The 24,354-nt window shown below is 46.3% G+C and overlaps 1 protein-coding gene and 1 non-coding gene across 9 annotated transcripts; both read right to left on the reverse strand.

Annotated features, from left to right (window-relative positions):
* Positions 1-52: 52 nt before the first annotated feature.
* CHD4 (chromodomain helicase DNA binding protein 4) lies at positions 53-22,358 on the reverse strand. Of its 8 annotated transcripts, none has more exons than XM_085234981.1 (41): positions 21,981-22,358; positions 21,619-21,690; positions 20,610-20,770; positions 18,531-18,658; positions 18,152-18,343; positions 17,650-17,768; positions 16,969-17,210; positions 16,758-16,885; positions 16,503-16,638; positions 15,912-16,093; positions 15,543-15,782; positions 14,503-14,706; positions 14,208-14,413; positions 13,789-13,920; positions 13,442-13,538; positions 12,881-13,072; positions 12,585-12,785; positions 11,607-11,744; positions 8,922-9,043; positions 8,622-8,795; positions 8,156-8,297; positions 7,318-7,449; positions 7,106-7,223; positions 6,779-6,903; positions 6,250-6,487; positions 5,909-6,081; positions 5,577-5,757; positions 5,391-5,501; positions 5,139-5,224; positions 4,926-5,059; positions 4,531-4,675; positions 4,176-4,341; positions 3,719-3,828; positions 3,410-3,542; positions 3,089-3,166; positions 2,829-2,966; positions 2,625-2,733; positions 2,179-2,311; positions 1,058-1,253; positions 745-920; positions 53-663 (listed from the first exon to the last, which is right to left on the reverse strand). In XM_085234981.1, the coding sequence occupies exons 3-41, from the start codon at positions 20,704-20,706 to the stop codon at positions 583-585; spliced, it is 5,835 nt and encodes a 1,944-aa protein (XP_085091107.1). In that variant the 5' UTR covers positions 20,707-20,770; positions 21,619-21,690; positions 21,981-22,358; the 3' UTR covers positions 53-582. The 8 variants fall into 8 exon arrangements, with proteins under 8 accessions (XP_085091107.1, XP_085091128.1, XP_085091102.1 ...); XM_085235002.1 differs by having other exon boundaries at positions 53-644; positions 777-920; positions 5,139-5,227; XM_085234976.1 differs by having other exon boundaries at positions 5,139-5,227.
* Positions 4,008-4,148, reverse strand: LOC116216253 (small Cajal body-specific RNA 11). The gene has a single exon (XR_004158706.1).
* Positions 22,359-24,354: the final 1,996 nt, after the last annotated feature.

The following is a 24,354-nucleotide window of genomic DNA, read 5'->3' on the forward strand; positions in this document are numbered from 1 at the left end:
AATCCAGCTCCTCCTGCCAGCACTACAGCAAGGTTCAAGGGAAACAACAAAGTAAAATACAAGGAAACTTTATTTTTCAGTTCTACCAAGATTTTGCTCTGCTTTTGTCCTTTTGTTTTTTGTTGGATTTTTTTCTCCTTTTTTTTTTTTTTTTTTCTCCAAGCTGCTTAATTAGCGGACAAGTCCTGTCAGTTTCTGTATTAAAAAGGATCTTGATGGAGGTAGCTTTGTCTCTGTCCTGGCTTCTGCTTGATCTCGTCTGTGCAGTCACCTCAGTAAACAAACCCAAAATAAAATTAGAAAACTGAAAATCTGGAATTCCAGGCGGAGGCAGCGAGCAACGCAGCCAGGTTCTCCATGTAACAGACATGGCACCGTGGCCTTCAGTCACTATGTACAGAGTCCATCATCCATCCATCCCCCTCTCTCCTAAGCACACTCCTCGCTCCAGCGGGCTGGCCGCAGTGGAAGGAGGTTTTCCTCCTCCCAGAGACTTGCACAGCAGCTTCCACGGAGGGAAACAGCACCCAGTCAGGAATGTCAGGCAGAGGGGCAGAGTGTGAAGGGGTGGGGTAGGGAGGGTCACTTCGGCTTGGCCAAAAGATTGACAGCACTGGGCTGGAGACTCACTGCTGCTGCGCCACCTGTAGGGCAAGAGAACAGCTGCTAGACTCCATGGTATGGGGGCTATTTCCCCACATAGCCCCGAGACACCCCCGCCTGCAAAGCAGGGAGGGCACATACTTGTTGGGGAGGGGGCGGTGGAGGGGGCTCACTGCTGCGGTTGGCGAGCCTGCTGAGGATGTTGCGTTCTGACATCTGCAGGCGCACTGCCACCGGCGGGATACGGGCAATAGTGGCAGGCAAGCGCGTCACATCTGCCTTCATGTCACTCAGAAGTTCCTCTAGCTGCTTCAGAACTAGAAGAAAAAGGGATGAGTATTCAGGGGAGAGAAGGGGAAAAAAAAAAAAAAAAAAAAAGGGCACCACACATGGGAGAGACCAGGGGGGACAGTGATGCTCAACACATCCACTTTTGCTTAGCTCATAGCATCACCTTTGTGCAGCACAGCATTAGCAGGCTTATTCCCAGCCATTGACTCCTTGGATAGATGCTGGTGACTCTCAGCCAGGCACTCCACCTCTGCAAAACGTGTGTTCAGAGCCATTGAGGGATGAGAGGGGTCTTCTGACATATTCAGATAAGCAGCTCGCCGCAACTGCTCCTCAATCACCAGTGCCTGCTCCAGGAGCTGCAAGAGGGAGCGGTCATGAGAGAAGTCTTCCAGCAGTTGCCTGAAAAAGCAGCCTGTTCGCACATTCTCCTCCACTCCCCACCACAGTCTCTTTCTGATCTAGTTGTTGGCTGTCACAAGGTAAGACCCTGAAACTCCTTTCACAAGGTTCTGCTTAGCTTGGTCTAAATATCAAGAAACAAAGTGTTTCATTAAGCAGTCTGAAGTGCTGTGAAGAGATTCCTATTCCTTTGCCTTCTTAAAGGACTTCTGAAGTAAATCTTTGTTGAGTTGGTCTTTTTGCATGAAGCACACGAGATGCTTTTTTTTTTTTTTGAACCTGAGAAGTATTCAATGCTACTTACACGAAGAATTTAAGAAAAACTGTTAAACACGTCAGAGATCTCTGAAGAAATCAATTTGAATTCTATTATAGCAGAGCTGATCAGCCAAACTACATTAATTTAATGTTTAGTTCCAAGACTCAGGATAACATAGCCTAACTTGGGTTGGTCTTTGCTTCCAGAGCTAAATCATAGTCTCTCCCAAGTAGAATCAGATGGTTTAAAAGCTACTGTTTCACCAATTCACCACTACACAATGTTTCTGAGTTCCCCTTAGACACAAGGAATAGTTTGCAGTACACCAAGCAAAAGCTGTAATGGAAACAGACACTTGAAGCCTTCTGCATGCCAGTTGCTGAAGAAACATTGAGAGAAAAGAGTCAAGCACCCCAACACCACTTCTAAAGAAAAGGATATTATCATGAAACTACTGCCTAACTCTGACAAACATTCAGTTTGTGAGGGGGGGAAAAAAAACAACACTGCAGAAGCCTTCACTCTTAGTGGAAGTGTCAAAACAGCAACCTTAGCAAGGCAACCATCTTGTTCTTAAATGCTCATTTTGCTGAAAGGCACTTGTCACACTGAAGGCACCTTACCTTGAATCTCCTTGCCAAGAATTTGTTCTTTATTTCCAGGAAGTTACCCCTGTTCATCTCCCCCTTGAATGGTTCATTGAGGATGGCGTAACGCGGATCATTCTGAATATCTTGCCAACGGGCATAGCCATGACTGAGATGGGATGAGCTCAGGCAAACAAAGGCAGTGAGAACATGGGAATACACAGTTCAGGCATACAGTTCTTGAGAAGGGTCGGGAAAGGGGATACAAAGAGGGGAGGAACAGGAGCCAGGAGGAATGAAAACTATTTCCTGCTAGGTCCTGACTACACAAACACTAAAACCCTCCTCCCACCATTTCTTTCACTCTACTGAATGATAAAAGCACTCTCACTGGAAGTGTTCTAATCAGGCCCAAAACAGTCACCTTCACAACAAGATTTAGAGCACAAGGGGGAGAGAACTGGTTTCTAGGGTAAGGATACTTGATAATTCCAGCAAGCAGCCAGTAGTCGTGACGCCGATGCCAGATCTCATATGTCTTCTTTGTGACAGTTGCAGCCCGCTCTTCATTCTGCCAGAGGGAGTGTAATTCTGGAAAGGCAAGAAACACAAAAATAGCTGAAAGTTACCTCATGAACGAGAACGGGGGAATATAAATAAGTTAAAATATAAAAGATTTCACTTACCTGTGAAACCACCATCAGCTATGTTGAACATGAACCGTTGTTTTACTGCCTTTTTGTGCCTTTCATCTACTGACTCTTTCAGCATCTCTCCATTCTGCAGCATCACCACATCTCTCTTATCATCATCCTTTTTCTCATCTGTACACACAGGAGTCATTAGAAAGACACATGGCAGATAGCACAGCAAGTTGGACTCACAAGAAGTCCTTGCAGGAGAGGGAGTCAGGAAGGGAATCAGAAATGGAATTATCACAACTCACCTTTCTCATCCAAGGTGATTATAGGGGGTTCAGAGGTATTCTCAGTAGGTGTTCTGTCTTCTACTTTCTCCACATCAGCTGCAAGAGAGAAAGGGAGTATGAGATACAGCTGCTGAATCCAAGGTTCTGTTCCTCAGTCAGTGAAACTTAAGTGTTCCCTGACTCCCTGCCCAAACTCTTGGAACAATCCCCACTGATTATCTACGTTTATGTCTGCTTCAAGAACTCAGGCTAAGGTGATACAGCTTTAGAAAGATACTCATGTCTGTGTTTTGTCCAGTTGTTTGTGTTCAAGCTATTAAACAACCTCCCCAGAGATACCTTTGCTTTCCACTTCCATTGGCTCATCTGTTCTTTCCTTCACCTCTGGTTCTTCTTTCTTCTCATCTGCTTCTGTGGAGTTCACTGGGGATTTTGCTTCCTGTGGCGCAGTCTCTGCAGGCTGGGCACACTGCTGAGGACAGATCAACAAGTAGTGAAACAAAGCAGCGTATGCAAACAAGAGAGTCAAATCAGTTTGGAAAGCAAAGATGCACAAAACTGTTACATTGGTTGTTAGAACATGAGGAGAATCTCTCTGACTAGAGACACTTGAAACTGCATGAGGCAAACTAGCATCCCAATACCCACCTCCATAGGGACCTCTGGGTCATTAGCAGAGGCACTGAGTTCTTTCTCTGGTTCAGCGGACTCTCCTTGTTCCTTGTTACTAGCTCCTTCTTCTGCCTTTATTCCCTCTTCTGTGTATTCCCCAAGCCAGAGCAGCACATCAGATGGAAAAAAAGGAAAGAAGCCATCAGTGAAGTGTTTCCCCCACTGCAACCAAGCACGTAACTCCTCTGCTCCTAGAGATTATGCCATTCAAGCAGGAACCCACATATTTCCTACCAACCACAAACATAGGGTATTTATTTTCACTAATATCCTCTCTTGCCTTTAAGGGTTTGCAAATATCTTCAGCAACCCTCCTAACTTGAGAGGCTAAGTTGATCTGCGTCCACCTCCAGACCCCACCACCACAGCTTCGGTGAGGGGAAGAGCCAGAATGAGGTCAGGACACAGGACTGCGCAAGGGGGAAGCTCTCACCAGGAGGAGGGACAGGGGCAGGTGTATTTGGCTGAGTATCCCCTGGTGTTGAAGGAGTTGGTGTTTTGGGAGAAGGTGAGCTTGGTTGAGAAAGTTTCTTGTTCTCCTCTATCTCCGCCAGTTCTGGCATACTCCAGCGGCCATTCACATGCTCAAATTCCTGCACCTGCATGAGAAGGAGAGAAAGACGTGTCAACTAGAAGAGTCATATAAACCCTCATCCTCAAACCAGAAGTTACTGATCACTCAACACACAACGAAACATGTGAAGAAGAGAGTACTCTAGTTCAGCACCCCAACGACTTTGAGAAGCTGTACAAAAAGGGAAGGTTACATTGCTCTGCCATGCACCCACCTTTTTGCGTATAAGTGACATGACCCCAATTCGAGTAAGAACATGCTGTCGAGAAAGACCTTCCCGTGGGACCCCATCTGCAAATGTCTCTGCACCATCAGCTCCAGGTTCACATAAATGGCGCATGAACAGTGAGACATAGGCCCTGTCACAGTTAAGAGACAAGCAGTTAGATAAATAAAGAAAAAAAAAACACTGCTCAGGAAGAAGTAAACAGCCCTGGAGGTTTTCAAGAAAAGTACGATGTGGCACTTCAGAACACAGCTAATGGGCATGGTGATGACAGGACAACAGTTGGACAAGATGATCTTAATAGTCTTTTCCAACCCTAATGATTCTAAAGTTTTAAAGGGGCTAGATGTTGTCCATTTTCTAGCCCTACCTAATGTACTTACTTGAACTCTTTCTCTGACTTGCCACGGAGGTCCCGAACAAGCCACTGAGTGGTGAATGCATCCTGAGGTGGCATTCCATAGCGCATGATAGCATTGAGAAAGGCTTTTCTCTGACGGGCATTGAAACCCAAGACCTAGAGTAAGAGAAAAAACATATAGAAAGAGCCATACCAAAGTAGCTTGAATGCAAAAGTCTATCCTGGTACTACTTACCTCAATGTTCCCTCCCACTCGGGCAAGTAAAGGAGGCAGGGGCTTATCCTTATCATTTCTCAGGCCTTTGCGGCTAGGCCGACGAGCTGCTGAAGAGAGAAACACAGCTGAGGAGAACAGACAATGCACAGTATATTGTTGTGTGAACCCTTGCAGAAGGGCACCACAAAGTGTACCAAGCATCCAAATCAAGTCCCAGATGTTTTCACACATAGAAAGTGAACCAGGAATTCTGGCTTCACCAGAGCTTACCTTCAGATCTCTCATCAAAGTCTTCATCCCCTTCTTCAGAAGCAACTGAATAGTCTGACTGATTATCTGACTGGTCATCTTGCCAGTCTGAAAGAAAAACAGCACGTGAGCCTGAGACACTACTCCGTTATTCTTCCAGTAACACATACTTACACCCATTTCCCCCAAGTTTCCCCAGGTTTGTACCTCTATCCTCCTGTGAGCCATCATTGTAGTTAACTTGCTTGCGAATACGTTTGCCCTTGCCCAGATTCCTAGCCAGATCCTCCTGTTGCTGCTCATAATGGTGGCGGAGCAGTTTCTCCCAGTAATCAGGATCCACTGACTCTTCCTGCTTAATAATCTCCCGTTCCACTTCTTCCTCCTCCTGCCACACAGAGGTGAAAAATAAATTAGGAACCATATGTTCCAAACCCCAGTGTTTGAGCAGATACATGTCTACTTGCCCTTAAAAGCAACAGCGCTTAACTGAGTATCAGTTGGCAGAAGACTCTAGTTGATCTACACCTCATACTCACCCCCATCTCCTCTTCACGAACCACATACTGGGCCACTTTGAAAGAGCTGAGGTACTCATTCATGCCCTGAAGTTCTGTGTCTTCTGTTTCATCCTGGTTCCGATCCAACAGACGCTCAATTGCTTTGTCATCATAGTGGATAACACTGCTATCCTCACCTTCTTTGTTATCCCCTGAGGAAGCAAGCGTAGACATTTAATCACATGGATCTTAAGGGACCAGGAAAGGATATGGCACCCAGACCTCTTCATAGAGCTGTGATGAGCACTGTAACTATAGTTTCTTCCTAAACACAGATCCAGTCCTCCCCATCTCCTCCATTATCACTTTCAAGCACTCACCCCCCTCAGTAGCCTCATCCTTGAAGAGCTCTTCAGTGCCAAATTTGAGAATGTCATCAAGTTCCTGTTTGGACATGGAGCCTGTCTTGGAGCCCAACCCTGGTCTCACTACCAGATGAGTTAGCATCATCTTCTTCTTGGCCACCTGAGTGATGCGCTCCTCCACTGATGCTCTTGTCACAAAGCGGTATATCATTACTTTCTTGTTCTGTCCAATCCTATGTGCACGGCTGAAGGCCTAGAGAAGAGATGTGTTCAGAACAGTCTGGAGCCATATAAGCACTAGTCTGCTACACCCCCACCTACCTCCACAGAAATTCCCCAGTTGCCTCCGTATTTGCTCTTAACATTAGTTAAGACATGCCTTGGAAGAAAACACTCCACTTGTTTATTTCCCACCTCTACCCAGCCTTATTGTTCTAATTTTGCATCTTTCTAGAAGGAAATCATATTTCTTCACTACTCCTGACACATTCATGTCCCTCTTCCTCACAAGGGCTCCATAGCAAGTAATCTCACTCAAACTCACCTGGATATCGTTGTGCGGGTTCCAGTCTGAGTCATAAATAATCACAGTATCTGCTGTGGCCAAGTTGATACCAAGACCCCCAGCTCGAGTTGAAAGCAGAAAGCAGAACTGCTGAGCACCAGGAGCTTGGATAAAAGGAGATAAAATTAATCAAGCAGGAGTACATCACTCAAGGATTGTTACTCAACCCACATAACCTCAGAAGAATCACCACTAATTAAAGATTCCAGGACAGCAATGGAAGATAGGCTACATTCAATCCTATACTGACCACTAACCACATACAAGACAACCATTTTCATTTTGTATGTGAAGGAGAATCCTTACCATTAAATCGATCAATAGCCTCTTGACGCATGTTTCCTGTGATTCCTCCATCAATCCGCTCATATTTGTACCCTTCATGTTCTAGAAAGTCTTCCAGAAGGTCTAACATTTTAGTCATCTGTATATCAAAAATCACCAGAAAAAAAAAGTGAGGGACAAGGAGACACCAGATCAACAAGCTCCCTTCCTCACAGACAGAACTTCCCATATACCTGAGAGAATATGAGCACTCTGTGACCTCCTTCCTTGAGATTCTTTAACATCTTCTGGAGCAGCAACAACTTTCCAGATGCTCGAATAAGAGCACTACCATCATACATGCCATTTGGCATTTTTGGAGCTTCCTGAAAAGAAAGAGTGGGGGCAAGAAAGAAAACTGTTAGAATTGAGCCAGAGGAGGTTTAGGTTAGATATTAGGAGGAAGTTTTTCCACACAGAGGGTGGTAACACACTGGAACAGGACGCCCAAGGAGGTTGTGGATGCCCCATCGCTGGAGGCATTCAAGATCAGGCTGGATGTAGCTCTGCTAGCCTGGTCTAGAGGCTGGCAACCCTGCACAGAGCAGGGGGGGTTGAAACTAGATCATCATTGTGGTCCTTTTCAACCCAGGCCATTCTATGATTCTATGAATGTATCTTGACATTAGTTCTTTCTTGTGTTCATCACCAGCTGACTCACTTAAGTCAACTGAACACAATGTGTAGCACTGCTCATACAAAACAACTCCATGCATTTTCTGTTTCCTAGATCTCCCCTTTCTAATTCAGTCCCTACTCTGCCCTCCATTAAAATCGATCAATAGCCTCTTGACGCAAGTTTCCTGTGATCCATTCTGCAAGGATCACAAGGTTATCCCAACTTCAAAAAATAAAGATCCTGAAAAAGGAGAGGGCTTCCAGTTCATGAGTTTAACACAAAAACAGAAAAATAGACAAGTGTAAGAACAGAAAAGAGAATCCCTCCAAAACTTCACAGGGAGCTCAATGGCTCCCCCATAGCAGCCAGCTGGGAATTTGTCTATGTAAGAATAAGTAAGCAACAGGACATACCATAGCAGCCACAGGAAAGAGGTAGGGGTGGTTACAGCACTTCTTCAGATCCATAACAACATTGAGTAATGAAACTTGGTTACCACCACCACGTGCATTCAGCGCCTCAAAGTTCCTTGTCAAAATATATTTATAGTATTTCCTGAAAATAACAAAGAAAATAAAAACTACAACTCAAACATCTTCACGAGAATGACTAACACACACTTGCTCATGTCTGAACAGTTCCTGGCATTACCTGCCAGCTACCTAGACTGCTCTGCCAGTGGCAGTTACTATCCATTTCATCCCTCTACATCAAAGCACAGGATTACTCCTCCCCTCTGCGGCAACACAAAATTTTCCTCCTATCCACTGTGCAGAAAGCCCTACAGTGAGGATGAGTCTATTTCCACATCCTCTTTGGAACTGCAGAACAAAACAGTAGTAATTCAACAGCTAGTGATCCCTCCATCCTCACACTCACTTCTGCATAGGACTCAACTCCACTCTGACAATAAGCTCAGTCTTAGATGGCATGTTCTTGAAAACATCAGCTTTGAGGCGTCTCAGCATGTGTGGGCCCAGCATGTCATGTAGTTTCTTGATCTGATCTTCCTTGGCAATATCTGCAAACTCTTCTAAGAAGCCCTCCAAGTTACTGTGGAGAAACAGACAGTAAGCAAAAGCCACTAAAGAAATTGTCACAAAAAAAAAAAAAACAACAACCAGGGGGATAGAGTGACAAGAAAGGCAAATTTGGCCTGGTTTGCACTGCAAGACTTACTGGAATCTCTCTGGTGTCAGGAAGTTCAGCAGGTGAAACAGTTCTTCCAGGTTGTTCTGCAGGGGAGTTCCTGTAAGCAGCAGCTTATGCTGGAGGGAATAACCATTCAGCACACGAAAGAACTGTGAAGTAGGGAGCAGGGAAGGAATAAAAAGGGAAAAAACAGAGGCTTAGAAGTCAGTCATAGTCCTAGTAAAAAATACTCTTAAAAAAACCCCAGCAAACTGCAGTTTAGATGTAGATTCCCATCAGCTGTTTGAACAAGTGCTCCTAGCAGTTGCCATTCCAATCAGCATCACAAGACTGATCTTATTCGGATCACTGTTCTGCATAACTGAAACATGACTGTGACAAGTCCTGTAAGTCATCAGGTACTAAAAGGTTTCCTTTGCTTTTTTAAGTTACAAGCTTTCAAACCACCAATCATTTCCAGATTGCTATACTATGTACTTTTTCCTCCTAAATTAGCATTCTACATTTTTACTTCTCTGCCTCAAGACTTCTAGAAATAACTAAGTCACTCTTCCTATTCATACTAATCCTGGCAGCATTTCAGAATTCTGAACAAGCAGAGGAGAAAGAGTCAAGGGTTTGCCAATATATCTTTAAAGTAATTTGTACTAGCTTTCACAACAATGAAGTCATTCTAGACAGAGCTCGCAAGCAGTTACAGTACTGAACTGAAAAGCACAAGTATACCATGTTCACTCGCACAAAGTGACAATAAAGTAGTAATTTATGGACTTATTTTATACTTAACATGATACAATGTCAAACTGAATGAGAGTAGCTTGTATGTAGGTTGCTCCAGAAGTAACGCCTCCTATTTACTTCCATGGAAACTACAACAGATACAAACAGCATAACAATATTATCTTACTGAGCAAATTGTCAGCTACAAAACGCTATTTTTTTTTCCAACTCAGTCATTACCATTAGCTATGCATTTTCACCAGTGATGAACAAAAGCCTGCATTCCACCCGCTGTACATGGCTATCCAGAATGTGGCTTGTCTTTAACATCACTGTCACCACTGCTGAGACATGCTACCCACTGCCTCACTGCACTCACATCCACTGTTTGGCCTGCATAAACATTCAGCAAGCATCAATGGATGTCAGTGGGTGCCATTTTGTCCACGTGGAGGAATTCAGCAACACTTTTGTTTCACGTGCACTTTCATGTCAGGTGCCATTTTGTCAGACTGCTCCTCTGCTTCCATCTGTCGCACAGCAACAAAATCTATTAATACTGGTAGAAGATTGAACCTCTGTCGTATCACCAAGATACGCATTTGATGTTGTGAGCCAATATAATAAAATAGGAGGCATTACTTTTGGAATAGCTCTCGTATTCGATGACAAATATTAGAAGAAATACACCACCACTTATTTTGCTAATCATACCAGAAGGATTTCTTCTGGTGCCTTCCATGAGGATTGCTTTATGTAGTTATAGCCAACAACATTCTCATCTTGGAATAAAATATGAGAATTACTCATTGTAACTGTAAAACCCACTATTTGGCAGGTAACCAACACTGTCTGTCAAGAACTGTCTTGCATACAAATACCTAAAGCTGCCCTTAAGGGATACATGACTCCTTTAGAAAAAAGAAAATTTAACAGTCTTGATGGATAACCAATTGTTACTTAGTCATAGTGCAACACTGAGCCTTTATATCCTCTTTCAGCTCATGAATATAAACATAAATAGTAAGTGTTCAATACTGTTTCCAATAATTCCAATTCTAAGCACAGAACAGCACCCAATCTTAGCGCCTACAGTAAAAATAACTCAAAACTGGACTGCAAGTACAGCTGATATCTCTCTATCACAAGATACCACACTCAGATCTGAAGACCTAAATCTATGTTTTCTCTTCCCCACTCCCCTCTCATCCCCTACACAGAGGCAACTTAGTCTTACCATCTGCAAGAAACTACAAAACCAGATTTCCATTAGCAGTTGCTTTTAGTGTACTAAGCCCTAGAGACTAGGTGAAGACAGACAATCAATCAGATTTAAAACCACAAGAGCTTACGGAGGGGTTGGATTAAGAAAGTACAGTCAATTCTACTGAATTAAAACAAGCCTGGTAAAGGTGCAGCCTCATATGAACGCAGCTGTATGGCTTTCAGCATTTACCCAGGCATTGTTGAACACTACTGCCCACTTCTCCCATTTCTATAACATCTAATTAGCTCTACAAGAGCTAGATGAACGCAGAAGGCAAGATTCCTCTAGAAGCAGAATAATTGCAATCCATGCAGCTTTTTTATACTCAATATGATTAGCCCCTCCAGAACAGAGGTGATCCAGATGTATGTTCTACTTCCACAGAAGCCCATTTCTGAGAATGGCAGCACCCAGGTTTTTGTTTTCTAGTATACATCAATTGCCTTTTCACCTAGAGAGAACATTATTTTTATTAGTGAAACATACTAGTGAAGCTATTACCAATGATAATCAATATCCAAATGAAAGGTTTCTCTCTTCTGTTTAAAATGAGGGTTGTTTCTCTTCAAGCCCCCCAAAAATGCATTAAATTTGCTAATGAACATATGAGTAAGGTAAGAGTTGGCAGACAAACTTACTTGTTCAGGATCAGCTATCTAATCTTCTGAACACCTTCTGCAATATATGTAATGCTTACAGACCTTATTACCTATTCTTTCCTGTACCTTAGACTGATTGTTCTTCAGTCGATGAGCTTCATCTACAATGAGACATGCCCAGTCAATAGATCCCAGTATGGCCATATCAATTGTGATCAACTCATAAGAAGTGAGAAGGACATGGAACTTCACAGCTGCCTCCTTCTGCAAAGTAAGAGGAAAACACAGTAATGACATAAGAGAATGTCACAGGACAAAGGAGATATAGAGTCTCTCCACCGAGTCGTCCTAACAAGCCATAGCCAAACAGCACAACAAAACAGTTTTTCATACCTGTAGTTTTCTGACACAATATCCAAAATGCTACCCAACACATTCTAGTTTTCCCAATCTCTTACTGCTTGTTTTACACATGTAAGTCTCCTCAACCCCTTGTTAGTACAGCATAGCTGCCAGTTCTCATAACAGAATTAAGCAGCAAATAGAGGCATTTATGGAAAGAGACCAGAAATAGTGTCTCATCAAAATGAGAATTCTTAGAGGATAAATAGTTTATCCAAGAACAAATAAGTTACTGTCAGTAGTTCCTGCAGTTAAACTAAGGGAAAACAAGTAGTTGTATTTAACCCTACTGAGAAAATTTTTAGTTCCTTTTTTTTTTTTAAACTAGGAAGAGTGAGGTTCTGTTAAAAAATACCTCCATCAGGTCTGTATCAGCTCATATTTATGCAGGCTGGCAATTCTGTAGGAAGTACGATGCACAACTTGACAGATTAAGCAGAAAAACAAAAGGACTTGTTTATGGTCAGTATTGCCTTAGTTGATTCCTTTTTTCTCCAGTACTGTAAAAATTTAGACTGTCAGAAATGTTTAAAAGCAGTCTACAGTAAGAGCCTAACAAAATCCCCACTTAGTCATCAACTTGCAGTTATTTCCCCTTGGAAACAAAAGTATTATCAGCTCCCACAGTCTCCAGAGCACTTGAATCTCAGTTGCTGAAAGCCATTCCAGTGCACCTCCTCTTCCAGTTCAGGCTTGTATTACCTTCATTCTGGATGCTTTTTTGCCTCCACGTATGGCATTATCCTCAAAAGTGAACTCGTTCTCACGGATGATTGCTCGACTGTCTTTGTCCCCAACGTAGGTCACTACATACATATCTGGTGCCCACATCTCAAATTCTCGTTCCCAGTTGATAATTGTGGAGAGGGGGGCACTCACTAAGAAGGGTCCCTTTGAGTGGCCCTATGAACAGAATCAGTAAGAGCATTAGATGCTGCCTAAGTGAGCAGATGCATTAATCTCTCCAGATAGTGTTCTAGCAACATGTTGCCTCTCACCTCTTTGTATAGGGAATACAGGAACACAGCTGTCTGCACAGTCTTTCCCAGACCCATTTCATCAGCTAAAATTGTATCTGTGCCCTGGGCCCAAGAGAATCGCAGCCAGTTCAGTCCTTCCAGTTGGTAAGGATGCAAGGTTCCCCCTGTTACATCAAGATACTCCGGCTGCCGGTCATACTTCACTGTCGGCTACATTGGAAAGAAGGAAGAGTTAAGATCATTTACCATAGGTATGGAACTATCAAGACTCCTTCCCCAGTCACTCACATTCCCTACTGTAGATTGACATCCCACAGAAATCAGATTAATCCTAGCGCCAAATCCCTAACAGGCCAAAAGGTGTCCAAATCTTCCATCAAGAGCCAGCCAGTCTCTTCCCAATGGACAAGATGGGTCTTAATCTAAAGGTTCTATAACCTATCTACTTTTTGGGCCAGGAAGAAATTGTGAGCCAAGTGCTCCTCACCCTTCAAGTTCTCTATATAGCCCACAAGTCCCAGCCCCACTCAAAATAACCAGTAGTATCAGGTAGTGCCTAAGCAGTAAACAGCAACTTACATCTACTGTGGGAGTTTCAGGTGGCCTTTCCAGTTTCCGCATCTTCACTTTCTTTAGCTTCTTACCAGGCCTTCCCTCTTCACCTCTCATCAGCTCCCTACAAGAAGACAGCCCCATGAATACAAAAATGGAACAACTTTCATAACAGACCAAGGAAAACTATTGCAAAGAACAGCGGGTAAACAAGCAATTCAAATATGCTCAAGAGAATGGGGAAAAGTCCTCCAACCAAAGGAATAAGGAATCAACAAGATGCTTCCTTTCTATCTCCATGCATCCAGACAGGTCCTGACATACCCAAATACTTTTCTCAAGGGAAAAGAATGTTACCTTGGTATTTCTCCTACCTGTGATTCCAATAGGCTTGCTTGTAAAGGTCATAATCTTGGATATCCACATCCTCACTTTCCCATGATGCCTGGTCATAGGGTAGGTCTCTCCATTTAATCAAATAGTGGACATTCCCCTTCTTATCCACACTGAGGGGGAAAAAACCAGTAAGTGTTAAGCACAATGGAAAGATAGCACTTACTCATTCCATTCAAATAGGAAAGGAGAAAAGGATGCTTTAAAGAAGCTACAGAAACAATATTTTTCATAAACAGAACTCCCACTTTTTCCTCTCAGTTATGACACACTTTAGTTCATCAGCTCTCTCAGCCCTGTCTATAGCTGTCGTTAAAAACTGTCCTGCTCTTCCACTGGGACAGGTATTTTGATGAAAAAAAAAAAAAACCCACAAAACCATCTTTGCTTCTTCCCCTACCTATGATTAAGGATTCTATGGATCATCATCCACTCTGGTTTGATCCCATATCGATAGAAGCGCTCCTCCATTTCAGCATATTTGGGGTCCTTGTTTTTTCTCTTACGACTTTTCTCTTCTTCTCCTCCAAAGTCCCCTGAAGGTGGCTCATCCATATCATTCTTGCGTTGGTAATTTCGAAACATTACCTGACAGTGCAGCTCCAGCTGGAGTAGGAAAGAAAGTTAGATTGTAATAATCTCTCCCCAGAAATATCTAACCACCCTTATGATAGGGTTAAGGGATTTAAACTCACCTGCAACTCTGACACCCAAGAGCAGTGCCAGTAGGACATGCCCTGCCATTTGACAAAGAACTGCCTTTCAGGTCGACCCTCCAGAGGCTTAGGGGGAGGAGCATTAGGATCTGCATCAGGTGGACGTGGTGGTGCAGGGCCAACTGGTGGCTGACCCCATTTCCAGATCAAGATCTTCTGAACCTTTCCTTTCAGAGCTGGGCACTGAAAAGGTAGAGAGTTTGTCACATCAGGCTGCAAGTATTCTAACATCAAGTGCTGAGGAGCAGAGACTGTACAGAGAGTTACAGTTCTCTTCTTTAGCAGCTTTACTACATAGGTAGGATTCTCTCTTTGGGCTTAGAAACGTTCACTCTATTATTTCTAGCATTTTTTAGCTTCTTCCAGTTTGTCTTTTTTCCAGGACTAGCAAATACCAAGCTGAATTCAGTCCCTAAATTTAGTCATCTCTCTAGGATCTCAAAAATTCAGTCCACCCAACTCCAATGAAAGTTCATACAGAAAATGTTTTCCCGTAAAACTGTCAGTCTAGCACAGGGACAGGCCCCGAAGCAGACTGCATTTTGTTCATCATCTTAAAAGTCCTTATCATCTAATGAATGCATCTAACAATTTACAATACTTGATTTCAATGACATCATGTAAGTGTGAAACTTCCCTCAACCATCAACTAAGAGAGGGCTTGGCATTACAGACACTGCAGCACAAAAGCCACTTAGCTCATTGGTTTAGAATATTTTAAGTGCTCAGTTTTTTTGCATTCATATCATTGTAGACATAAAAAATACAGTCCAAGATTGAGCTTCAGCATGGTTATAAGCCCATCCTCCCTGCTCTCCAGGGGAAAGAAAAACCAACCAAGCTGCAAGGTACAATCCAACCACGGACAACCAGGTCTCAGTAAACTATAACAAAAACAAAAAAAAAAAACCAAGAGTCTTCTCTAAGGACTTAACATTTACAGGAAAATGTGATGATTAAATAGAATTAGATCCATCCTCTCTTTCAACAACAGAAGAACAGTAGAAGCAGAAACTCACAGTGCAGCGAGGACACAGCCACTCCCCATTGGGAATCTCTGGCAATGGGGGATTCAGACAGTGAATGTGATAGGATGAAGGACATGCATCACAGCACAGCAGCTCTCCTCCATCCTTGCAGACTCTACAGAACTCCATATGGTGGTCATCTTCCTCTTCAGCATCCCCCACAACATCTTCCAGGATCTCTTCACCTTCAGAGTTATCCTCCTTGGCTTCCCACTGAATGCCCTCTTTTTCCTACAGGAGCAAGAGATCAGAAAAGTCACACTGACACATTTGTGACTTTATTTGTACAGAACAGCATTAAGTCACTTGACCTCCCCCCTTCACAATCACTTGCACAGTTTGGGATAATCTAATACTCACACAGTGCGGGCAGCTCCATTTGCCCTCTGGGGCTTTCTCCATGTCTGGGTCCAGGCAAACCATGTGGTAGGCACGAGGACAGGTGTCACACAGTATGATTTCTCCTCCCTGCTGGCACACCTCACAGTAGTCCTGGTGATCAGTCTCATAGCCATCCACAGCCACTGTGGAATCCTCCTCACCTGCAGAGGGTGAAGAAGAGTTAGAGCAGTGCAAGGCACAGATAAAGGCTTTCTACAGCAAGGAAGCGTATTCCCTCAACAGCAACAGCCTATGTAGTTACAGAGATCCAGAATTCAAAACTCTAAATGCATTCATGTACTAAACGGAGCAAGGAGGTCCCTTTGGGCCTCCCTCCACTCGTGAAATTAAAGGTGTAGCTTAGGCTAGGAATACTCAGTATTGTATCTGTTTCTCTACCAAGTTGATGAAAGATTTCCTGAGCACCTTTTCCTTCTTAGGAATAGTATCAGGTTCCTTCTCCATTAATTTTCCTCCCTCAAGTATGCTGTTAAGCATCCAAATGACATTCTCCTCATTTCTCTACACAATTAACTGCAATTCTGTCTCCAGCTGACAATGGAGCAATACCTTTCTTTTTCTTTTTTCCAGCTTTGAGTTTTTTACGACTGCGGCTACTGCGACTTGTAGATCCATCTGAAACAGAGTAGCTGTTGATGCTGGCATCATCAAAGTCTGACTCCACATCCAGGTCATCATCTTCACTCTGAGGTAGGTAAGAAGGAAGCTATGCTGTCCAGGCATGTATGCCGTGGACAGCAATCCTGTACAGATCCCAGCATTTCTAGCATGCCATCAGAATGTCAAGGAAGGAGGGTCACTTACCGATGACCTTTTACGCTTGGAACCAAATCCTCCCAGTTTGATTTTCAAAGGTGCCACTTTCTTTGTTTTAGGTTTCTTGATATCAGGAATACGAGGACTGCCCTTTGGTTTCCGCCGGGCATTGGGTCCTGGGAACAGAGAAACCTGTGAGTCACAAGGACTACCGTCTCAACACCACTCATTAACACCCTGTCAGATTTTTTAATCTCACCTTTGCCTTCCTTTGTCTTGGCTTTCCTGAGTGGCACATCTACAGGGGGCTGTGGCAGCACAGCATCCACATTTGTCACCATACTCTCCACTACTGCAACAGCTGCAGCTGCAGCAGCAGCCACAGATGCACCTGAACTTCCCTTGAAGGGGTTATTTGTGCTGAACTCCCTCCATTTGGCTCCCAGTACCATCATCATCTTCGACACAGCTATTTTAGGGTTCTTGGCCGCAATAAGTGGTCTGTATACAGTTAAGGAAAAAAAGAGTTACCAAAACAGTTTCTTGTTAATTTCCCTTCTCCCCTCCCCCCCATCAGTCCTTCTCTCTCAAACTATATTCCTTTCTAGTCTCCAATCTCAACAGCCAATGAAGCTCTATTTCCACCCTTCACACAGCATGGACACAAATGCTCTGTGATTTTGGAAGCAAAATGGAACTAAACATATTAGAGAAGAAAGCAGACCAAAAGCAAAGACTTGCATCATCTTGACTGCTGAAAACAAGATATGTGAATCAAATATTTTAGTGTTGCTTCAGGTGTTTGTTCTAGGTGGGGAGCTAGTGTCCCTAACATGTCTCAAGGTTCAAAACAAACAAAACAAAAAAAAACAACCCAAGACCTAGTTCTTGTCCCCCCTTTTTTTTTTTTTTATTCCTTCTTCAGAGACTTGCAATTCACCTAACAAACTGGCTGAAAGCTTTGTAGTTGGTGAGAGTGCGGTAGTCCTCCTCTGTGAAGATATGATCAATATCTTCCATGCCCCAGTCCTCCAGGAGCTGAGCAGATGACTTTGGCTCCTGTCAAAAAAGAATCATGGCCACTTTGAGCAAAAGCATACATTCCAGAAGAGAGTACTTCCACACATCTATATCATACATACATCTTCCAACTACAGATGACCCACTGGGTCAAGACTGGGGGATTTCCACCAGCCGCTCTCCACTTGTCACTGCCATAGGACACAGCCTCACTAGAACATCAGAGTAGGAAAATCCTTTGGATTCAGTATTTAAGGTAGGAGAAGGAAAGGCATGCAATGAGGGAAATAGTCAGGTCAGGCTGTTCAGAGGAAAAAAAAAGAGACTAAACTGTTCCCCACTCCATATGCTGTCAGAGACTAATCCCTCAAATCCACATGGAACTGAGAAACAAGGAGTAAGCCAGATGGGTCACTTCTCACCTTGGAGTCATCATCTTCTTCCTCCTCTTCTTCTTCCTCCTTGCGCTTTGCTTTGCTTTTCTTTTCCTTCTTTGGTCCTAATTTCTTCTTTTTCTTCTTCCCAGGAGTGTAGTCACTGCCTTCACTATCAGAGCGCAGAACCTCCTCTTCTTCCTCCACAAACTCATTGCCTTCACCAGAACTGTCCCCAAGCTGGGGAAGGAGGGAGAGAGAAGATCAGGCAGCTGTGAGAAAATACCCTGGATAAGCACTATATGCCACACTATCCAAGCTTTAAAGGATTCATACAGAGGTTTGCTTTCCTAAGTCAACAACAAAGCAAGCCTCCTCACCCCATAGCCATATTTTAGAACATGATTTGAGACATCCTTTCCCTCACCTCTTTCTTCTGACGCTTGCTGAGTTTGGGCACTTTGGGTTCCTTTAGCTTCTTGGGTTTCTTTTTCTTTTTGATTTTGAGTGTCTCAGCCTCTGACAGAAGCTCTTCTTCTGGCTCCTCTTCATGTTCTGGAGAAGAGGTGACATCCCACTCAAAAGCCATTTGCACACTACAGCCCAGCCCACTTCCCACAGACATCATTGAATCTGTCTACTTCTTGCTACATACTTACAAACACAGAAGTGCTTGCTTACCCTATTATTGTTTATACCTTGTTACTGTTCACAACATTTACTAGTCAATGGTATGGCAAATTACTACCACACACCCTTTCCTCCCTCCAACAAGGCCCGCTTCCAGAATATTCCTCTAGAGGAGGCATTCTCCAAACAAAGCAGCTCTTAGGGACCAGAAGTTTGCCCTAACTGAAAAACAAGGGCACAGAGTAGATTACCATACCTAAAGGAATTAAAACAGTGAGCACATTTAGAAAGTATGTTTGACAACCTGAAGATAACATTTCAGTCCTCTAGAATAAAAAAAAAGTATTTAACTTCTTTTCACAAGAATAGAACATCCTACAGCTTACAGATATTAAAATACATTCAAAACACAGTCCACCAAGTCACTACTTGTCCTCCATAGGTAGACTGCTTCTTAGCAACTCAATTCTAACCCAGACTTACATAGCTTTCTCTCCACCCCTTCCCTCTTTGTCATCAGCTAGCAAGCAAGCTCCCGGTGCAGGGACAAGCAGCCAACTCCCCACCACCACCACTTCCATCTGTGCTCCTACTACCTCTCCCGACCCCGGGGGAGAGCCAGGCAACCCTTTCCTTTGTGGCAGGCTCTGAGAGCAGCCCAGCCATTCGCTCCCTCCTGCTGCCCCGCCCATTGCACACAGCCAGAGTCACTCCTTCTCCCTCCAAGGGAAAATGGCCTCCTGACCACAGGAGCTGGCCAGGATGGAGGTAGCCACAGGTCAGGGAGCTGCAGCAGGCAGATGAAGCAGAAGAAGGAGAGCTCTTGGAATTTGGGGTCTTGCAGTCCTGCCACTGTGCCAACTAATTAGCAACTCTTTGCTCATGCAGTCCTACAACACCAGCTCCTATGGGGATTCCACATCTTCTCCAGCTAGTTCTTTTGCAGAGCTTAGTATCCCATCCCTTCCATTGCTTTTCCCTAAAGCTCTCAAGTCTGCAGTGATTTTAACAGTTATTTTTTCCAACAAGATTTTCCTCAAAAGGCTTAATGACCATCTCCGCTCCACCTAAGAGGTACCAAATGCAGCTGGAGTCAAAACTCTAGAAAAAAGCCAAGCAAACAAAAAAGCCAAGCCTTTGATAATGTTTTGCCTCTCCACTTGCAACGTTTTCTCATTTGATACTACAACAGGCATGGCTTGGTGGGAAAACTCAAATTTGTCTTACAGCCCAGCACATCAAGATACATACAATCCCTTTTTGCAAGGAAGCACAGAAGCCAGATGTTGATGGCTTGCTTTCTACACACATCAATAATGTTCAAAACAGAAGAGCACCCAGGGCTCTAACCCCAGTCTCATGTAGATGAGGATGCATGCAAAGTGGACAAGGCAAGGTACAAAGACTACCTAAAAAGCAAAGGTGAGTAGGCAGTACAGAAAACGAGCCACCAGAAGCCTCAATAATTGGGTGTGGCAAAGAAAAAGTGGGTCATGCAAGAGCCCAGGGCAGTTTGCTCTGGACAGCAGCAAACCCAAGATCCTAGATGAAGCAGCCAGACATCCTGCCCTTTCACATACGCAGCCCACCTCCCCCTCCTCCTTCAGTGAATATGAAACTCACAGACATTTTGGTGAAAACTGGACATACCACTGACTGCTCACTCCCCCAAAGCATAAGCCCCTGACAACCTGTGATATCCTGGAACAAAATCTGCTCCACTTGGAATTAGGATTCCAATAGTAAAAATCAAAAACATATGCCAACTCCTAGTCGAAGGGACATTCCTCCTCCTAAATGGAGCATTTATTTCACATATCCAACCTAAGGACAGCATTGCCCCACCTCACATGCGTGCCCTGCAGACCCTCAATACCTTGATGCTGGGGGATAGCACTGTTCAGCAGAATCTCCATCTCGTCATCATCACTGCCCCCTGAGCACGGCGACGGAGATCCGATGCCCGATGCCATATCCTCTGAACCAGGGGAGGCCCAGGCTCACAGAAGTGCTGCCTTCCTGCCGGCGAAGCCGGTACTTCATCGAAAAGAATCAAGAGAAAGTTATAGCAGACGCAAAACCCGGTTTCCCAAGCAATAGTGCAACCAAGAGGATTATCGAGAAAATGCTTAGATAGTGATTTCATCGCCCTGGAAGCCGATGGACAACAGGCACTCCAGCAGCAGGTATCACATCAGAGTTGTGATGAAGCAGGCTTTAAGACAGTAGACGTTAAACTGAGTCAGCAACTCATTCCTCACAGGGAGCCAAAACAGCTGTCCTATAGGAAGATCCTCCTGGCTCCCGCAGTCGGTGCCAGACCGGAATGAGCGCCCTAGGTTATTTCTACCTTCGTCTGGGAGAAGGCGGGGAGGGGAGCCGGCCTTCCCACAGGGACCTTGAGCCGCCCGGCGCTCCGTCAGGGCGGCGTCCAGCGGTCCCGCACTGCTGCAGAACCCTCCCGCAAGAACTCAGCGGGCCGCCCGCCGCGCTGCCCCCAGGACCCACACAAAAGACACCACGGCCGCTACCTCGCCCGGAGCGGGGCCGCAGGGCGGGGGACGGCTCGGCGGGGGCACGCTGCCCGGCGGGCGGGGGCGCGGGGCGGGGCCGGGAAAGTCCGGCCGGCGGGCGGCGCGGGGCCGGCTCTCCCCAGGGCCAGGCGGTAGGACGAGGCCCGGCGGGGCGGCCGCTCGCCGGGGCCGCGCCGGGAGGCGGGGCGGGGAGCGTCCCGCGGCCGCCGCGCAGGGGACGGCGCGGTCCCGAGGCGAGCCGCGGCCGAAGAGCAGGCGGGGAAAGGGGCGCCGGGGAGAGCCCGCGGGCGGACCGTGACAGACGGCGGTGCGGCCGCGCCCGCCCGCCCTCACTCCCTCCCGGATCCTCACCCGGCTCCAGACGGCAGCTCCGCTCCACCACCGCCGCTGCTGAAGGGAAAATGGCTCCGGACCCGGCACCGCCTCTTAAAGGGGAAAAAAAAAAAAAAAAAAAAAAAAAAAAAAAAAAAAAAAAAAAAAAAAAGCTCCGCCCTGCTCCCGCCTCCATCCCATAATATGCCCCGTGAACCTGGCAACAGACCCCGCCCCCGTATCCCCGACAACATCCCCCCCCAGCCGAGACATCCCATAATACTCACTCTCCCCTCAGAACTTCCCACTCGCCGCCCGGCCCAGCATCCCATAATACTCGCCCCCCCCTCCCCCCGGGTCCTCCTCTCCCCCCACCGGGAACATCCCATAATAGTCCCCACCTCTAACCCCTCGCTTCGGCATCCCATAATACCCGCACCGGACCTCCCGGCGGAGCGCCCCCCTGGACCGGGGCGCCCCCCGCGGCGCGGCCGTCCCCCTCACGCGCCCCTCCCGCCACGGGTATCTCCCGGGGGTTTAGGCCGCCGATCCCCTCAACATCCTATCATAACAGTCACACCCCGGGCACGCATCCCATAATAGTTATCCCCTCCCCCTGCGCGGGCAGGCATCCCATAATAGTCGCCGGGAGCCACCGGCCAGCCTGCCATCCCATAATACCCGCGGCCGCCCTCCGCGGGGCTCCGCCACCGCCCCGCCCGCCGCGGGACGGGCCCTCGGGGCCGCGCACACGGAGACCGGCGGCACCGCCCTGCTCTCGCGGGCACCCCAGGACCACGGCCCACCCGGATCCGCCTGCCCTCCCATCTCAGGTGTCCGAGCCTCGACGCATGTCTCACACAGGGCACGGTCCTCTGGGTGAAACAGCCACCAGCTGCTGCAGTGAGGGTGTTTGGATCTCACGGTGACCTCTGCCACTGCTTGACCGTATGTTGGGCCATAATGCGAGGCACGCAATGTGGTAGCACTGGTGCACAGCCTTAAAGCTGTCTCTATCCTAAAAGAACGTGGGGCCATCCCTGCTCTGCACCCTGCTACTTCCCTCCACCTGGCACCATCACTTCACGTGGACACCGGCAGCCTGTATGCACAAGCAGATCCTAATTGCATACACATCGCTGTGCCATTAAAGGTCAGCTTGTGGCACGGTTTGCCACACGGCACCTCCGCTTACCTCCTCAGGTACCCAGCCCTGCCCACCTCACCGCATAAGCACAATGGCTGTCAGTGACTGCTGGCTCCTCCCCAGGAGCACCACTGCAGCATCCCGCGCTGCCCATGCCCATAGCCACCCCACAACAACCTTTCCTCCATACACACCCCGGTTCTGCTAGCACAGATGGGCTGGGCATTATGAAGCCCAACCGCATTGTCTTCCTTCGTGTGCTTATAGAGCCCTGCTATAGAACCCTGCCTACAGAGCCCTCTGACCTCCTGCCTTATACATGTACTGCTGGCGTTTGTCCCTTCACTGCGGTGATGCTGTTGGTTCTCTCAGTCCTATGGAGAACAGGCAGCAGTAAAGGGCTGTGCTGTGCTGTGCACACCTTCTGTCCTCTGCACAGGTAGGTGCAAGAGAACACTGTGTTGCAGTGGAGCAAAGGCTAGGAGCTCTCCCACCAGGCTCACGCAGACCCCTGCAGAACTCCTCTCTCCTTTCTGTGCGCTGACAGTTGCAATCCCCTAAGACACAACTGTGTGGGCAGCTATGCTAGTTCCCATACTCAGCAGGCCACACCTGTGGGCCACCCCTCCTGGGATGTGGTGCTGGTAAGAAGCACACTGCTAGTGTGCCCCTGCGCAGGAGCTACTTGGGTGAGCTGTACGTGCACCCAGTGGAACCTGTGTTAGTGCAGCTGTGGCTCTGAGGGCTGCTGTCATTGTGTGCTTCCCAGCTTCAGCCATGCACCACCAACCCCTGTGTCAGAGTCTCTGCTGCTCTCAAACCCAGCTCCCCACCACATCTCGTTTCTCTTCATAGTCCGAAGTTCTCAGTCAGCAGAAATCTTGATTTTCACTCTAAGAATCCCATGCAGGGGATGAGTCATTACGACTGAAGTGATTTTAGTGCCTGTGAGGGCCATCTAAATTGAACATTTAAAAAATCGGTCTCCTGAACACACAGTCCCACAGGTTAGCTGCAGGCTGCACCCAGCTGGCCCCACCCTAGGGAGCTTGTAGTACTTCATAAGAAAGTTATCGTAGGATTCCTACAATTGGAACTCACCTTGCTGCTGGTCCTGTCTACGCTGAACACTCCTGCACGCCCCTTCACCAGGCCAGGAAACCCAAAGGCACCACAGGACACTCCAGCCCAGCCCTGCTCCCAAGGGCATCCTCTCTCGCTCAGTCCCCAGGACCAGCCCTTATTAGCCCACAGTCCTGCTGGACTGCACAGACATATCCCCTCAAGGTTACACTCAGAGCTAAGCACATTGCACTATGGTCCTTGCAGGATGTCTCACTGCTGTGAGCACCAGCAGCCCTTCAGAACCACTCACTGAGGCAAGTAGAGAGGAGAGGGCACCCCAGCCTGCTCTCCTGTGCAGGGCACAGATAAGGCACCATGACAACTGCTTGCTAGTGGTGCAACAGTGCACTTATGGAGGTCAGTTTGTTGGCTGCCGGCTGTTTGCTGTTAGTGTCTCTCGTGCCCAGTAAACAAAGCACAAATGTTAATAGTTTCAAGTGCTGAATGCTGCCAGGCCATCTCATCACTGCTTCAGTGGGTCCTGGGAAATTAATCCACTTATC

The sequence above is a fragment of the Meleagris gallopavo genome, chromosome 1 (genome assembly GCF_905368555.1).
Source record: "Meleagris gallopavo chromosome 1, MGAL_WU_HG_1.1, whole genome shotgun sequence".
NCBI lineage: Eukaryota > Metazoa > Chordata > Aves > Galliformes > Phasianidae > Meleagris > Meleagris gallopavo.

Bases quoted from the DNA above. Each gene is read 5' to 3' on its own strand.
- CHD4 (XM_085234976.1), bottom strand. From the start codon at position 20,706: ATGGCATCGGGCATCGGATCTCCGTCGCCGTGCTCAGGGGGCAGTGAT. The intron at 18,344-18,530 runs GTGAGGGAAAGG...CTCCTTCCCCAG, and splicing joins GCAAGCGTCAGAAGAAAGAG to CTTGGGGACAGTTCTGGTGA. The intron at 6,488-6,778 runs GTGAGTTTGAGT...TCTCTTCTCTAG, and splicing joins ACCCGCACAACGATATCCAG to GCCTTCAGCCGTGCACATAG.